At 37.7% G+C, this 17,322-nt stretch overlaps 1 protein-coding gene across 1 annotated transcript in view; it reads left to right on the forward strand.

Annotated features, from left to right (window-relative positions):
* Nucleotides 1-17,069, forward strand: part of ankfn1a (ankyrin repeat and fibronectin type III domain containing 1a) — a 75,726-nt gene extending 58,657 nt beyond the window's left edge. Inside the window, exons 16-25 of the mRNA XM_026276550.1 lie at nt 1,632-1,731; nt 2,948-3,080; nt 3,837-3,953; nt 4,490-4,705; nt 4,851-5,017; nt 6,973-7,114; nt 8,544-8,712; nt 9,387-9,553; nt 14,193-14,406; nt 15,825-17,069. Of these exons, the coding sequence (XP_026132335.1) occupies nt 1,632-1,731; nt 2,948-3,080; nt 3,837-3,953; nt 4,490-4,705; nt 4,851-5,017; nt 6,973-7,114; nt 8,544-8,712; nt 9,387-9,553; nt 14,193-14,406; nt 15,825-16,588 (2,189 nt within the window). The 3' untranslated portion in view covers nt 16,589-17,069. The remainder of the gene's footprint in view (nt 1-1,631; nt 1,732-2,947; nt 3,081-3,836; nt 3,954-4,489; nt 4,706-4,850; nt 5,018-6,972; nt 7,115-8,543; nt 8,713-9,386; nt 9,554-14,192; nt 14,407-15,824) is intronic.
* Nucleotides 17,070-17,322: the final 253 nt, after the last annotated feature.

A 17,322-nucleotide genomic window follows, 5' to 3' on the forward strand; every position in this document is an offset into this window, starting at 1 on the left:
GTGAGTCGCGCACACAGCTCCCAGTGTTCCAGCATGAGACACAGCAACACCCACACGCACAACGCGATCGCTCACACACACACCTCTGCGCTCTCCGCCACGGCTATGTAAGCACTTTCTGTCAGCGAAAGCCTGGAAAGTCTGGCCACGATCGTTATGGATGATCTCGCTCGCTCTCATATGTTGAAAAGGGTCTGTTGACCCCCGCTAAATTAGTTAGATAATAAAGAATGCTACCAGCACTCGCTCACTCACCTTATTTCATAGTTGCACTCACTGTGCGGTAGACAGATGGATTGCCAAGTCATTAATCAAAGGCGATCCATTTTTTTTCCTTTTGCTTCCATAAATGAAAAGGCATTTCTTTATTTATTTAGTGTGACAGTTTGGCGGCACAGGAGGCCAATGCACTCATGTCTTATAATCTGCTTGTCAAAGCCAGTTAACCTTCTGAGGGAGAAATAAATACAAATTCTGCACTTAGCTTATCAACACGTGCAATGGCTCTATTTGTGCAGACTGGGAACTACCGCTGAACTTCACATAAAAAATGTTAAAACGCATTTAATGTGTTTCCAAAGTGGATAATTATGTTCTCACTCCTACTTGTTGTGATCCAAAAATTGCGGTTGACATCCTAACCTTAAAATCTGGTTGTGATATTCCAGTGTATGTAATCAAACTTGACTTTTTTCAATAGGGACCTAATTGTCTTGAGATTCCAGTAAGATTCTGTGTTGCGGTTTTGAGGTTACGTTATGTCGATATCTAGCCAAGCAGGAAACAATCAGTGTGTGCATGTAATCACGTACTGTTAACAGTCGTCACTGTAGGGTCAAAGGGGCCAAGAGTTTATCTTCTTTAGGGACTTTTAAGACACATTATTCCTTGAGGGGTATAATAGTTATTTTCAAATGGAAAATCTGCCTTCCTCCCTCCTTTCCAAGCCCCTTCGGTGGAGACACATAGACTAGGGTTAGCGTGATTGCTCTCACGGTGACTCGCTCGCTCTGACGGCCACTTTCACGCTGTAAACAGCTTCTCAGCCAAATGGATTGTTCCGTCTGCACTGCTGTTTACACGGGGGGCAATTACGTGACGCTTAATTTCATGAAAACAGGGACGTCTGAAGATTGGCATCACTGAAATGTGGGCTGATATGGCTGCGCTTGAAGTGGGAGATACGCAGCTGAAATGTTCCAGATAACCAGTTTGTCGGTGGCCTGACTCCCCTGAACCCTCTCTTACACCCCTGAGGCTCTTTCACCCTGTCTGTCTTCAAATTTCCTTGTTTATTCCTTCATTCAGGATGTTTTTTTTGTTCTGTTGTGCTCTTTACAATGATATTTTTGTCTTGATGACAAGAGTGTTTTCAAGTAATCCTGAAGTGTTACTCTCCAGGGGATGATTAAAACTTCATAGTTCATACTCAAGTTAATGGCTGGGTTTTCTAAACAACTAGTCAGTCTTAAGGAAGCCAGAATGAATCCAAGAACTGACTAGAGTATGATTTTTCACACTGTTTTTCCATTGTAGGTCTCTCACACTATCTTTAGAGTTTTTATTGAAATGTTATTGTTTTCAGCTCTTTGTTCACCTTGACTCCATTTCTTGTCTCTTTTTTTTTCCAGACACATCAAAGTTGCAGAATCCAAGTCGTAAACAGTCAGTGTCCCGGAGCCTGAAACACCTTTTTCATTCTTCTTCTAAATTTGTCAAGAGTCTCAAAAGGTCGTATGAGCATATTATTAAAAAAAAAGTAGCTGGCACTTCCAACAGATAGATTACTTATTGGTGTCACATTAGTTTATTACAGTATTAGAAGCATGAATGGTTATTATTGTATTGCCATGCTTTTAGACGTGCATGAAAGTCATTTTGTTTTTGACCTTCTCAACTGAACACAGCAATCAAAATCAAACAACAATGTCATGATTTTTAAAGAATGTTTTGAATTAATGATTAAGGGCCACATTTACTAACAGCTTGAACCATTGCAAACTGTCTTTTGGCATTAAAACTGTTTAAACTGTACTGTCAGGATGCACATTGATGAATTGGCACTTAAAAGGCATGGACAGTTATTTTGGCACCTGACCTTATTAAATATGCATTTGTAGTAGTTTCCCTTTCAGACGCAAAATTTATGGGAGGAGAGTATTAAAATGAATCGCACAATGTGATTTACGAACATTTGCGTTCATGAAACTACTGGTATTTGCGCCATTATTTAAAGCTTAGTCTTAAAGCAGGTGGTAATTTGTGCTGCTCTTGGTAGATTGTGCTGGTCATTATGGAAATGAAATGTTGCATCTGTGTTCTTTAATGTGCATCCTATCAGTAAACCACATGCAGAATTTTGGAGTTGCTATGGAGTTGCGCTCTAACACTAATTTGCCCTGTTTAGTAAATCTGGCCCTAAATAACTGTATTTTTTGCCTTTATAATGCCTTTATTTATAATTATCATTTATTTATAATTAATTGTGATATTAAATTATCGGTAAAAAAAAAGAAAAAAAAGGAAATTTTCAATTCCGAAAACAATTTTTACAATTTCAACAATTAATGGCAAGAGTTGCAAAAACAACACACTTTTTTGTAAACTTTTTCTAATGAATAGAAAATAAAACATATATTTTTTTTAATTATAACAATGTACTATAAAACTTTGTTTGCTTTGCTGTACTGCTAATTTTTAAGTTCCTTTGGTTTCTCTGCTAATGAAGATATATAAAATAAAAATGTAATATTTTCTTTTTTATCTAAACGTTAAGAAACACGTATTACTAAATATTTTGCTGAAATATAAAAAAATAGCCTTTTTAGGAAACTCAGAGCCTATTTTGTACTCTATTCTTGGAAAATGCCAAGCATTATAGAATTGAGATTATAGCTGAATTCACCTTGTTCTGAATAGGTTCTCTTGGTTGTTTTTTTTTTTTCAGGGGAGTTTATATAGCATCAGTATTTTACCATAAGGACAGTCTGCTAGTGACTAATGAGGATCAGATCCCCATAGTAGAGGTGGACGACTCATACAGCAGCTCCCTCATGCAGGACTTTCTGTGGTTCACCAAGGTATGCACAAACATACAGTCAACCGCGACATTAAGCAGCGGAGAGGTCAGCATTGAGATACTGCGCTAAAGTAACATGCGTTTTGTTAACGCTGAACTGAAACATACATTTTCGATGTTTTCGTTACACATCTCTTTGACAAGCGTCAATATTTTTGTCGGTTTCTTCTAAATGCAGCCTGTGGTCAGCTTAGAGTCCTAAATATATTCTGTCAAAGTGAACAGTCACCACACTTTTGACGTTAGGCCGCGCGTTTGTAATTAGCCCATCATTACAAGGCTAAAGTGGTGTGATGCAAGAAGCAGAGAGAGTCTTAGCAGAATATAGCTCTTTGTTTGATGGCCAAATACTTCTAGATTTTATGGTGAGATTGGAGGTAAAGTTATACACACAGAACGCGCCTTGCAGGATTTTAAGCGCTCATGTCCGAATCCAAATGTTTATTTTTCAACTTGTCTCCTAAAAGTGCAACGAAAAAATGAAAGTTCGTCAAGGCAAATTTTGATGTTGACTTGATAAACCTTAGTCTCCAAGTTTAAAATAGCTAGAAGGTTAAACAGTCATATAAACAGGCAGGGACAGATGGTTTTGTCTCGAAAAATGATGCACTTTTCCATCTAAAGCACCTTATAGCAGGCATGTCACCTCACTGAAGATAAAGCACTCTCTGGCATTCATGCACAGACTTTGATGTTGAGGAATTAGGTAAAAAGTTTCCTCCAACTTCACAAGTGTGCGTGTGTGTTTATTTTGCAGCTGTCCTGTATGTGGGAAGACGTCCGGTGGCTGAGACAGAGCCTGGCCGTCTCCACCTCTTCCTCTTCCACTCTGCAGTCCAGACAGAAGATGCTGGCGGCTGCGGGCCAACTGCAGGTTTGCCAGCCCGTGATGAGCCTTGCTAACAATTTATCACTCTAATGGGATCTGATCTCACTACAAATTGAAATTGAGTGGGATAATCTCTTATGTGGGATTCTGAGTGGAGTGTGTGCCTGTCTTTGTGTTTGAGCATATTTCATATTGCATAACAATTATTTTGGCCAACATACACTACTTAACTGCTTTTTAGTACAATAATGCATTATTTTCTTTTTCTTTTTGGAAACTGAATCAATATATTTTAAATGTTTCTTTTTACTTCAGTGCAATACCAATAAAATGTAAAAATATGACTTTGAGTTTAAAAAAAATTCTACATTTTGAGATAATTACGCATCGGTCCAGTCCAGCGTTCCAGAAATATTCTGTGCTTTAAAGAGGACAGTCATATATGATTATCGTTCCATTGTAGTTTTAATGTCACACCTGAAATAAAATAAAAAACAAATTTACAATTGTTTTGTAGTGGACACCATGCATAGCATCAGAGGGTTAAATTCTTTTCTGTTTCTCTGGCTTTCTCTACATAGAATCTTTTGGGCACTCACAATTTGGGCCGAGTCCACTATGAGCCCATTAAGGATCGTCATGGAAATGTGCTGCTTGTGACAGTAAGGGAGATGGATAGCCTTTATTCCTTTTTCAATGGGAAATGGATGCTGGTATCCAAACTGCAGAGTCAGAGGAAGTCTCTATCTACTCCTGAGGAACCATATGCCCTGGACATCCTTCTTATAACCATACAGGTAACTACAGCTCTGTCCTGACTCAAAACATCAACTCTTGAGTCTTGAACCTTTAGTCTACAGAAATTAGTGATACTCCAAATAATCCCCCATTCGTTTCTTATTCAGAAAATTAATTACATTTAAACTGTCATTGTAATTGTAGGACATTCTGGCCTATCAGAGACGAAGTCAGCACCGGCTGTCCTCAGGGCTTTATCTGGGCTACCTGAAGCTCAGCAGCTCTGTGGACCAGATCAAAGTTCTGGTTCCTCAACGTATGCCCAACATGCTCTGCCACACCAAGATACGAGACAACTGGAATGTGTCCAGGTTAGCAGTGTTCTTCAATGTGACAGTTTAAAAATAATAATAATAATAATAATTTAGTTGCCACATTTTTTCTCACAATTCAGTTTTTTTTTTTTTTCTAAAAATTTGGAATAATTTTTAGGAATTCTGAGAAAAGAAGTAAGAATATCAAGATATAAACTCTGAATCACAAGATGTTAGTTCAGAATTGTGAGAAAACTGAATTGTGAGATTAAAGTCAGTTACCTATCGTATTATTTATTTTGTGGTAGAAACAAACAAACAAACAAACTGAATTGTGAAATTAAAGTCAGTTACCTTTCGTATAATTTATTTTGTGGTAGAAACAAACAAACAAACAAACAAACTGAATTGTGAGATGTAAACTCAGAATTCCTAGAAAAAAAAGGCAGAATTGCAAAATGTAAACTGAAATATAATCAGAATTGCAAGAAAAAAGTCTAAATTAAAAAGACCAATTATCTTTTGATTATTTTTTTTAACCCCATGGCATGAAATAAGCTTCCATAACAATTTCCACAAACTTGCAGGAAACTGACTTGGGATTTTTAAATGAAAACTTTAAATAAAAAGTAAGACTCTAGATAATATGTGACAACAATTGAGAGAATTAGTAGGGCCTGCTTTAGGGAAAAGAGAATATTCTGAATATATTAAACTAGTAAATGAGTGGGAATGTGTTTTTGGCATGCTTTTTTCCTCATATCATCCTGCATTTCGCAGTTCACAAAGCATTTCTCAGAAGCCCTTTTTTTCTTCTTAAGTCTTTTTTTCATGTCAAAACGTATTGAAGATAAAAGCCCCTTGGTTTAAAAGCATTGGACTAAGACAATTAAAGCATGTATTCAAAGTCTGTAATTAAAGCATAGAATTATTTAAAAAAATTTTTATAAATGTTTCACTTTTAACAAAGTACCAGTAAATGTATATGTACATCTTGACTCAACAGGAACATTTTCATACAATCTAATGAATGTTACTGATATGGACGCGCAGTTTTCTACCTATTATAGTACAGAAGCAAGTTAATATGTCTTATTGGTGAAGCGAATTCGAGCTCTCCAGAGCGAGTGGACCTGAGAAGATTGAAATCTGCCTGAACTCCGTGTCGGACTCCCTCTCACCACAAGCTTACATAGTTTCTTGACACCACCATTTTTTACAGTCAAAACAAAACTGCTATTTGTTTTTGTTCGGTAAAGGAGCTATTTATTTATTTTCATCTCGGGTCATGGTGTTGACCTTGGTAGGTAGCTAGAGACAGGGAGAGTATTATCCTGCAGCTCTGTGTGGCAGTAAAACTAAATTTACTATGGGGCCGGACTCTGGAAGTCAGTGGGAGGTTCACACAGGACGATGCCCACTCACGGCTCGAGGAAAACCTCTGGAGCAAAGAAATTCTCCTTTTTTCCACCAACCTACCCCCTTGACGCTAGCCTTGAGGGTGTCCTTGAGTCTAAGACCAAATTACTATATTTTGCCCCGTCATCTTAACCGCGTACTGTGAGCTGATGCTTTTCATCCTCTCAGTTTTCATGAAATTTATAGAAAGTTAAATGAATTTTAAATCATTTTACCTCACTGTAAAAATCTGGGTTTCTCTATAATTTGCCAACATGATTTATGGATATTTTCACACAGATAATTATTTCAAACCTAATACAGTTATTTTTCAATTCTCTCTTCAATAATTTACAAATACCCAAGGGTTGTCACTTTCCGAGGTACCATGTTTTTGGTCATTAAAAAAGTACTTTTCTTAGTTTAGCATGTTCATATTAAAAGAAAAAGTTGTTGAGTGGTTGGTCACACGCGACACACTAAACCTTACTCTCAAAATCAGACCTGACATGCCATCCCACTAGCCTTTGGAAACCACTCTATCGAGGGCTCTTCTGGAAAAAGTAATATAGAGCTGTGTGTATGTTGACTAAACGCGGTCTCTTCCCACCCAGGGATGAGTGGGAATGGCTGCAATCACTGTCTGGCCCTGTGGAGGTGGAAACAGCAGATCAGGCCACAGACTGCATCCTCTTCTCTGAGATCCAGACGGCCATTAAGGGTCTGCTGCACCAGCTCAATCTACCTCTCCACCAGGTACTGCAGTCTACTGGACACGTCTGTGGAACTTGGTGAAAAGCACCACAATCATCAAAAATGAAAGTTTATCAATATATATATATTTTAAATGGTTAAAATATTGCTCAAGTTATTAAGGGGTTATTTAGTTGGCATACTTACAGTAAGTTGTTTGAAAATTTAAGTTTAAAGCTTATATAAAACTAGTAATGGAAAAAATGGGAATACTTTATGACATGGATGGATGGATGGATGAATTGATGAATGGACAGATGGATGGATGGATGGATGGGCAGATGGATGGATGGATGGATGGATGGATGGATAGATTGGCGGATGGATGAATGGGAAGATGAATGGATGGATGGATAGATTGGTGGATGGATGAATGGGCAGATGGATGGATGGATGGATAGATTGGCGGATGGATGAATGGGCAGATGGATGGATGGATGGATAGATTGGTGGATGGATGAATGGGCGGATGGATAGATTGGTGGATGGATGAATGGGCAGATGGATGGATGGATGGATAGATTGGCGGATGGATAAATGGGAAGATGGATGGATAGATGGGCAGATGGATGGATGGATGGATGGATAGATTGGCGGATGGATGAATGGGAAGATGGATGGATGGATGGATAGATTGGTGGATGGATGAATGGGCAGATGGATGGATGGATGGATAGATTGGCGAATGGATGGATGGGCAGATGGATGGATGAATGGATAGATTGGCGGATGGATGAATGGGCAGATGGATGGATGGATGGGCAGATGATAGATAAAGAAATATGGATAGATGGAGGGGATGGATGGATAGGCAGGTGATAAGCAAACACTTAAATTGATAAGGGGAAGATGGATAGATGGATAAACAAATGGATGGATGGATGATAGATGGATGGGCATATGATAGATAAAAACATATGGATAGAGGGGATGGATTGATGAATGGATGGTAAGAGGGGACAGATGAATGGATGTATGGATAGGCAAATGGATGGACAAAGACATATGGATAGAGGGGATAAATGGATGGATAAATGGAAGGATGGATGGATAGCTGGATAAATGGATTGGATGGATGGATGGATGGATGGATGGATAAGCAGATGTTAGACAAAGACGGTTAGACAGATAGAGGGGATGAATGAATTGATGGTTAGATGGAGGGGACAAATTAATGGATGACAGATAAAGGGATGGATGGAAGGACAGATAGATAGATAGATAGACAGACATATTATAAATAGATTGTGCTATACTATACTATAGATACTACAGATAAATTGTGGTTACCATAGTTTTGTAAGAGTAACGTTTTGTGTGTCCTACTGAGTTTTAGGAATTTTTGCTCACTACTTAGTTAAGGCATAACATTGTTACCCTTCGACCCCTGTGGGTTAAATTCTGTGTGTGTGTCTCTGTGTGTCCCACACAGGCCAAGCACTTCCGTCTCTACACACTCGAGGTGCTGGAGCTGGGTCACAATGTGTCCTTTCTTCTGCTGCTGCCCGCCTCAGACGACGTTTGCTCTGCCCCGGGACAGACCAACCCCTACACACCACACTCGGGGTTCCTCAACCTCCCTCTTCAAATGTTTGAGCTCGGTACACTGGCTTCTGTTTCAACCCCTACAATATTAGCTCAGTTGGCCTTATAAAAATCCACAGATTCCTCCTCCCTCTGCCCCCAGTCACACTCCCTCAGGACCTCTAGTAAATCAAGCAGACACACACACATGCAGACACCAGCGGGGTGGCGGTGCACACCACGGCTAGCCAAACAGCCACCCACCCCCCCTCGCTGAGCCCAGACTGTGTAAAATAAGGAAAGGTTAAACAAGAAATCAATATTATAATTCAATAAAATCTGTTTTAAAGAACTGAATATCATTTTCATTCAAATAGCATGGTTTGTTTTCAGTGTGCTTGTATGCTTAGCAGTGGTGCCAGTTAGAACACTTAGTAGCTTATTCAGCTGCTGTTGTGGGGAGAGTTTCAAACAACTTTTTAAACGTTATACTGTGAGGTAGTTTCAACCCAAACACCATACACTTGTAAACCACCCACAGATTTCCATTACAAAAACGTCTTTTAAAAAGATTTGTCAGTGTTTTTTCAGACATTAATGATAACCTTCCTAGGGTCTCAATTTCACGCGCACACCATCCAGTAAAGTCAATTAGAAAAATGCAATAATATCTGACTATCTGACTGCCCTTATGTGACCAGTGTCCATTACTAAATGTGGCATTATATTATTTTTTGTTTCCCATGTGCAGTTCACTTCTGCTCATATAAGGAAAAATTTATCAGTCTTTACTGCCGGCTGTCCTCAGTGCTGGACCTCGACGCTCTAATTACCCAGCAGGCTTTCAGAGAGGCCATCACTGACTCAGAGGTGTCCACAGCCAAACAGAGACACCAGCACATATTGGACTACATTCAGGTATGCTCTGTGAAAAGTAATGTGATTTGTAATTTTTTTTTGCGTTCCCTTGCTCCAAATTATACGATAAACAAAAAATATTTCTCTGTGACACTTTCTATGAAGCCCGTATTTATAAAACATTATAAGGGTATTCTTATAATATGTTATATCATTTCATGAATATTCATAACAACAATTATAATACATAATAATGCTTACATATTTGTGGTTATAAGTTAACACAATGAACTCCTATTAAATCTACTTCATTTACAGTATAATGGACTGTATCATGTCTTGACATTGTTTAAGATCTGCACAGTATCTTACTACAGTTGAGAGTGGTTAGATGTTGAGTGTTATTAGAGTGTTTTCTGTGAAGCAAATGTTAATTAATTGATGTGAGCTTAATACTCCAACTGAAAAAAATGCAACATTTTATATGGTTACATTTTATTTTGATGGTCCCCGTAATCAGTCGACTGTAAGCAACTTTCAACTACATGCCAACTAACTCTCAGTAGGGTATTAGTATGCTCAAGAATGGTAGAATCTAGTATGGTGAAATAAGTTGATGTACTTGCAAAGACACTTATAGTCAGTTTATCTGTTGGTTGAACATCAAAATAAAGTGTTGGCATATATTTACAGTAGCAGACATTCTAATACTCTAATGACTGCTAGTTGACATGTAGTTGCAGATTTACTTATCAACAGCTGTCTAAAGGGTACCATCAAAACAATCAAACTAATATTACAATACAAATAGTTCAAAGCAAATGTGTTATATTACACATTCATCTGATCTTATGGCTGTTTAAGAAGACATTTATTATTATTATTATTATTATTATTATTATTATTATTATTACTACTACTACTTATAAGTGGTCTTTGACCGCTTTAAGTAAAGTAGCATCAGAAAAAATGGCAAGATATGAGACTTATAATACATTATAGCTATGAGAAATATAATCTGTTGTAAAAGTGGATGCAACATGTTCATTGTGTTATAAATCATCATACTCTTAAAAGCTATAACCACAAATAAGTTATTAATTTAACTGTTGTTATGAATATTCATGAGATGATACAACATATTATAAGTTTTTTTTATAATGCATTATGCATCCATTATAATGCCTTAAGAATACCCTTATAATGTATCATAAATATGGGCTTCATCGAAAGTGTTACAGATATCTCTTTATAAAATACATTTTATATAATATAGTACAGTATTTTATTGAATATTGTATGTGTGTGTATATATATATATATATATATATATATATATATATATATATATATATATACTTGTTCTTTTATTTTATTTCTCTTATGTTGCAAAGTATAAGACAAACAAAAATATTCTTCTTTAAAAATAATATTTGTACATATATTTCCAAATATATGTAATCTCCAAATAATATTTGTACATTTGTTCGCCATATGCAAACAATTGTTCAAGCTAAATATCTGATTTGAACATTTGAACAATTTTCTTCTAATTTCTTCACTTAAATCTCACTCTTAAATAGATGTGTGATAAGATCTGTGTTATTTTGTGTTGTAGCGTGTTTGTAGTCCAACTTGTTGTATGTCTTGGAACCATGTTAGTTCAGGAATCATTTGCAAATGAATCTCCATTGTGATTGGTGCACTCAATGTGAGCCCACTCTGCACATCCATCACAACAAATCCATTTCCTCCCAATTTAAGTAATTTGTTGCACTGCAGGCATTTTGCATCTTCGTTCTTAGCCAAGCTTAACAGTGTTTTTGGTGGTGCTTTTGGTATACAAAACTGATTTTAATCGAAATAATATGCTTTTGCATTTACAGCAGACATTTAAATACTACTGATCAATAACCTTGAATACATGAGAAGTAAACTACTGTATTGTTATTAATGTTTTAGAAATAAGTCTCTTATGTTCACTAAGACAATAATTTATTTGGTCAGAAAATGCAATAAAAACAGTAATATTTTGAAGTTTCCATTTGAATAAAATTTAAAATGTAATTTATTCTTGTGATGGCAAAGCTGAATTTTCAGCAGTCATTAATCCAGTCGTAAGTGTCACATGATTAGAAATGATTCAGAAATGATTCTAATATGCTGATTTGGTGCTCAAATAATTTTTTTATTTATACATTTAAAATTTATTATCAAATTTGAAAACAATTGTGCTGCTTTAATATTTGTTGTGGAAACTGCTAATTTTTTTTCTTTTTTCTGGAATATACTGATGGCATGAGGTCATTTCAGCCTTATGTCAATGCAATGACTTCATTTGTCAGAATATACAGTATGCATAACAGTATGCGCAACAAACAGGTGCTTAGGATAGTGCAGTGATGGTATTTTATTGCTATTTTGTATTTAAAAATTGTTTGTGTACTATCTGAAATGATGCTTTACTGCTTCATTCCCTTTTATTAGCCACATTCGTGTTGTTTCAATTACAACTTTTAGCAATACGTCATTCATGTTTCAATCCTGAGGATCACATGTTTATTCCCAGCCGCTTGGGAGTGTTGGAAACATCAAACTACAAAAACAATTTAAACTAATAATCCAATTAGGATACTTTATTGATGTCATAAAGCATAACTACTAGACATATAAACTGTAAAACAAGTTGTTTTTCTTGTGTCGAAATTTCAATAACAGCTCGGCAGACTCTCTCACAATTCGACTTAAAAGACAGGCGTGTGTTAAGCGTGCCGGTCTGAAATAATCCCTCTCCGCCACCCCGGTCTGGACGATTAATTGAGATTGACCACAAAACCACAAGAGTGTTTGTGTGATGTCAGGTCCAAGAGGCGCTGGAAAAAAGCAGCACACTGACCACAGATTACACAGCGCCTAAGAGCGTCGAGGGGAAAAAATAATATCGATCAATGAGTGTGACTGCATGAATGTGTGTGGGGCTGAGCAATGTGGCATCAATTAGCGTGAAAACCTTAATGTTCCAGGAGGCAGCGAACCAGAAAGAGCCACGTCTGTGGCACGGTGGTGTAAAGTGCTTTGTGCTCCGCTCTCGTGCGAAAGGGCAGGTTTATATCGCTGTGAGGTCCTCTGAAAATAGCAAATGACAGAGCGCAAAAAATGTGTGTTTTAGATACATTGAGACTGAGCTTCCATGACAGCCAAATGCAACTTTTTGGCTTTAAGTTGGCAGATTTAGAAGTTTGCTGCTATATAATGTGAGTTGTTTTTTTTAAATATAGCTTCAGGTTAAAGCAGCCTGTCTCTCATTTTTTCAAAATATTTTGCATCAAAATACTGTTGAGTTTGATTTTACAGCCTTTGATGCATATAAAAACGAAAAGCATTTTCTCATCTCTGTTAACGGCCAGGCCTATTCATTTTTTCTCTCCTAAATATGCATGATTATATGGTCAGTTGCATTTTATTATTCCCATTTAACATAATTTCTCCATGCAGTCCACGGCCCTATTGGAATGGCTGACAAGCAGCCTGTCCATGTTGGATCTAGTCTCTACAATTTAAAAAAACTAACATTTGCCAAATATTTTGCATCAAAATACGGTTGAGTCCGACTGCACAGCCTTTGACGCACATGAAAGGGAAAACATTTTCTCATCCCTTTAATAATGGTCAGGCATATTCATTTTGCTCTCCTGAAAATGCTCAATTATATGGTCAGTTACATTTTATTATTTCCATTTAACATGATTTTCCTCTGCTGTCCACGGCCCTATCAGAACAGACCTGTGATTCATTTTTGGGTTGAGAGCTGCTATATTGGAGCACTGGGTATGGTATAAGCCACCCTGCCTATTTATTATTTTCCCCTAATTTGTTGTAATATTTCCCAGCCAGCAGCATCAGCCAAACATTTATTAGTTGAATTAGTCTATTTCACAATTTAAAAAAAAAACTTTATTATTGCCCTTGTCATACTGGAGTCCCCTCTTTGTCGTTAGAAGCCCAGCATATTTTCCAAAGGAGTCATCCTGTGGTGTCAAAGCTCATTCCCATAAGCTGGATCTCACATGGCATTTGCTAGAAAGAGCTCAGATTGCAGAGTGTTTTTTTTTTTTTTTTTTTCGTCTACCCTGCTTCATTTTTGTACAGCCTTTTTCCTTCCAATTTGAAATAAGCTCCTTGTAAATACAATTGCTATAGTACGTCCCAAGGATGGAAAATATGAAAGTGGTACTTGTGAAGATTCACTGCATGGAGGGTTAACGGCTCTGATTGAAAACACATTTTACCTCTCATTTCGCTTCTGCACACTAAATAGGAGCAATATGTACAATTCAGTTCTGACGTGCTGCGATTGGTGAACAGAGGAAGATGACACAAAATAAATTATGATATTAGTCACGGTCATGCCCCTTCAGACTTCACAGCAAGTTTGCCGTGGCCTCCTTTTGAAGCTTTTGTGTGATGCGCTTTAATGGTTTGAAAAGCTTTGTGATGTTTGTGGGGAAAACGCTCGCGACGTTTGTGTGGGGGAAATACCGCATTTCTCACATTGAAAGCTGCTATTTGCATTTATATTGAATCAACATTTAAATAGCACCATTTAGTTTTAAAGCTTTAACCTTATTTTTGGCATTTCCAATGAAATAACATTGCACTCAACCTCGCTTTGTTTGTTTTTTCCTTTGTGTGTTTGAAGCATTTGGACGAGATGTGGCGAGACGTCCGCTGGATCACCAATGCTCTGCAGTACGCCCGCTATAAACAGCCTCTCGGTTGGGTGCCTATCACCTGGCTAGTTGATGTCAGCGTGGAGCCTCCTGTCCAGAAGAATGACTCCACGTCCTCTAACACAGACTACGTGCCCACTCCCTCGCCCTCTCCAGAAATGAGGAGACGAAAGCCCACAATCGGTAAATGCTGTTTTTCAATAGCTCCCTTTCATCCAGGCATAAAACGATGTGTCGTGCTTGACTGCGCGTCTGTGTTGCATTCAAATAGGTATTATATTTGCAGTAGTGAGAATGTGGCATTTGTTGACAGCACAAAAGAACATTTCTGCAGGAAAGAAATCAGTGTATCGACTTAATTATAATTCAACCCACTTATTGTTATGATAAAACATTCTGTATAAAAGCTTTGGAAAGCCGTGTGTTTTGCAGAGCATTAAAGTAGTTGGCATAAAATGAATGAGTTTCTAAAATGATGGCAAGAAAAATATTTAAAAAGACACCAGTTTTCAAGAAAAATTACAGATTAAGCTCACTTAAGTACTGTTCTGGCAGGGTGTGATTGTTGGAAATTTGGGCTTCTTAAGATTTCGGTCTGTTTCACTAAGGATTGGCAAATGATGATGAAAATTCACAGACATCGGTCATCATTGCTGTGTCTGTTCTAGTAGGACCAAATTGTGCTGTGTCTTGATTTGATAAATTTGCATTTGACCAAGGCATTGCACAAATCTTGAAGTGACAAATTGCTCATTTTACCTCTTAAAAAAAAAAAAAAAAAAAAGTTAAAGCCAGATATTGATGATTGAATAATACCCAGACTGGCCAGTTTTTCAATGCAATCTAAAAAAAAAAAAAAAAAAAAAAAGAAATAAAATAAAACGGCAGTTCTGATAAAATACGCCCTTACATTGGTTTTGAATGAAAAATTATTTTTAATGTGAAAACTTTTTGTTAATCCTTCAGAAAGAACCTACGCGTAATCCTTCAGTATAAAACATAGATACCGGTATTACTTCATAGTAACTTTGTACAATATTTTATGAATTTTATTAGATTATAGAATGCTTAGTATGTGCAATGTTACAGTAAATTGATCTATATTATAAATATGCACTACCATTCAAAAGGTTGAGCCAGTAATTTTATTCAACAAGGATGCATTTAACTGATGTGAAGTGGCAGCAAATATGTATCACAGAAAATATTAACAAAACCATTATCATCACTGATAATAATAAGTAATGTTTGTGACGCTGAAAATGTAGCCTTGCCATCAGAGGAATAAATTACATTTTAAAATATACTGAAATAGAAAACAGTTATTTTAAATTGAAGTAATATTTCACAATTTTACTATTTCGATTGTATTTTTAATCAAATAAATAGTACTGATGAGCACGAGACTTTCTAACCAACCCAAACTTTTGAACAGGTCTGTACATCGGCTATTTGACATGTAATTTTACACATTGTTCATCCAATCAGATTTTAGAGACAGACCTGTTGTTTTAAAATGTTTATTTTATTATTTAAATGGATAAGCAATATTATGCTTATTAATTCCAATGGCCTATTATTTCAATCCCCATCTCTTGTAGAATCCCAACCAGGTTCAGATGAAGAGGGCTGTTCGGAGGTCTTTCTCCCCACAGACAGTGACTACGACTCCAGTGACGCTCTGAGCCCTCGTGACCTGGACTTAGTTTACTCCTCAGCCCAGGATCTCTCCCATCAGGCCGTGCACATTCTCAGCGGAAGCGCTCCTGATGTTCTTCAGATGCATGATCTCAAATACAGCGCTTGCTCCAAGTCCATCCTGGAACCCGAATCGTGCACCAAAGACATGGAGGACCTGTCGCTGTCTTCTTACTCTGTGAAGACCACGGACAAGCCATCCCGCAGCAAGTTCCTGGCCGATCCACCAACAAAACGTAAGCTGCTGTCCAAAAGCCATCCCCAGAGGAGTTATTTTGGCGGGCCGCACCACTGGCTGCGTGTACAGAGCGAGAGTCACACTCCTTCGCTATCCGAAGGCATCTACACCAGACAGAGCGATATCGACCTGCCGCTGGAGACGCCACTCTCCCTATCGCACTCGCCCACTACCTCCTACAGTTTGGATGAGTACAGACCGTCCTACAGGGAGTCTAAGCCCAACGTTCGCAGGATTTTTGTTGAGTCGTGCAGCAAGACGTCGCCCTGTAGAGATGCCCCTCATTGGGAGGAGGAGGAGACGGGATCGAGAGGAGCTACAGACAGAGATGCTGGATCGGGTTATGGAACTACAGCAGAAGCTCAGGACGTGGATTCTGACGAGCAAACTAATGAACAAGTGTCGGAGATCCTCAGCAGCACTCTTTAGGAAGAAATAAGCATTCCAACATAGACGTGTGGTTTTATCACCTCTTAAATTGCCTCTAAGCTCCAGACCTTTCCCTCTCCAACCGCACACTTTACAACAGCTCACAGTTGTAATGAGTGAACACTTAGCCTAATCAATTCTTGCATCATCACTGCAGAGGATGAAGTTGCTGGTCAACACTGCGGGACTCATAAATCATGGCTCTGACTGTTACAATGTTAAATATCAATGCAACGTGAAACAAAGCACTGCTTTTCCTTAGAACTTGAAATTGCCTCAGCCAATAGAGCCCAACAGTGAGCGCCCACTTTTTCAGCTTCCTTTGTTCTGAATGTATTTTCCCCATTTATTATCACCATAGGGGTTTCAAAAACGTCTTCAGGCTGAAAGACTTTGAAGTCATGAAAAAAACCAAAACCAGTTCTATATTATATTTTGGATTAAAAGCTACAAGCATATTTGAACTATCTATCTATCTATCTATCTATCTATCTATTAGGGGTGCACGATAAATATCGGCCGATAATTAATGCACATCTGGTCAGTAAAGCTGGTTATCTAATCAGCTGTAAATTCCATCAGGTGCATGATTTCACATAGAGCAGCTGTTACTACACAAAGCCATTGTTAACTGACAAGCTGCGCTAATTCACGTTCATTATCAGCATGGAATTGCGCAGCTTGTCAGTTAACAATTAATTATCACGCATCAATTATCGGCCGATATTTAACGT

Source organism: Carassius auratus, chromosome 12 (genome assembly GCF_003368295.1).
Source record: "Carassius auratus strain Wakin chromosome 12, ASM336829v1, whole genome shotgun sequence".
Lineage (NCBI taxonomy): Eukaryota > Metazoa > Chordata > Actinopteri > Cypriniformes > Cyprinidae > Carassius > Carassius auratus.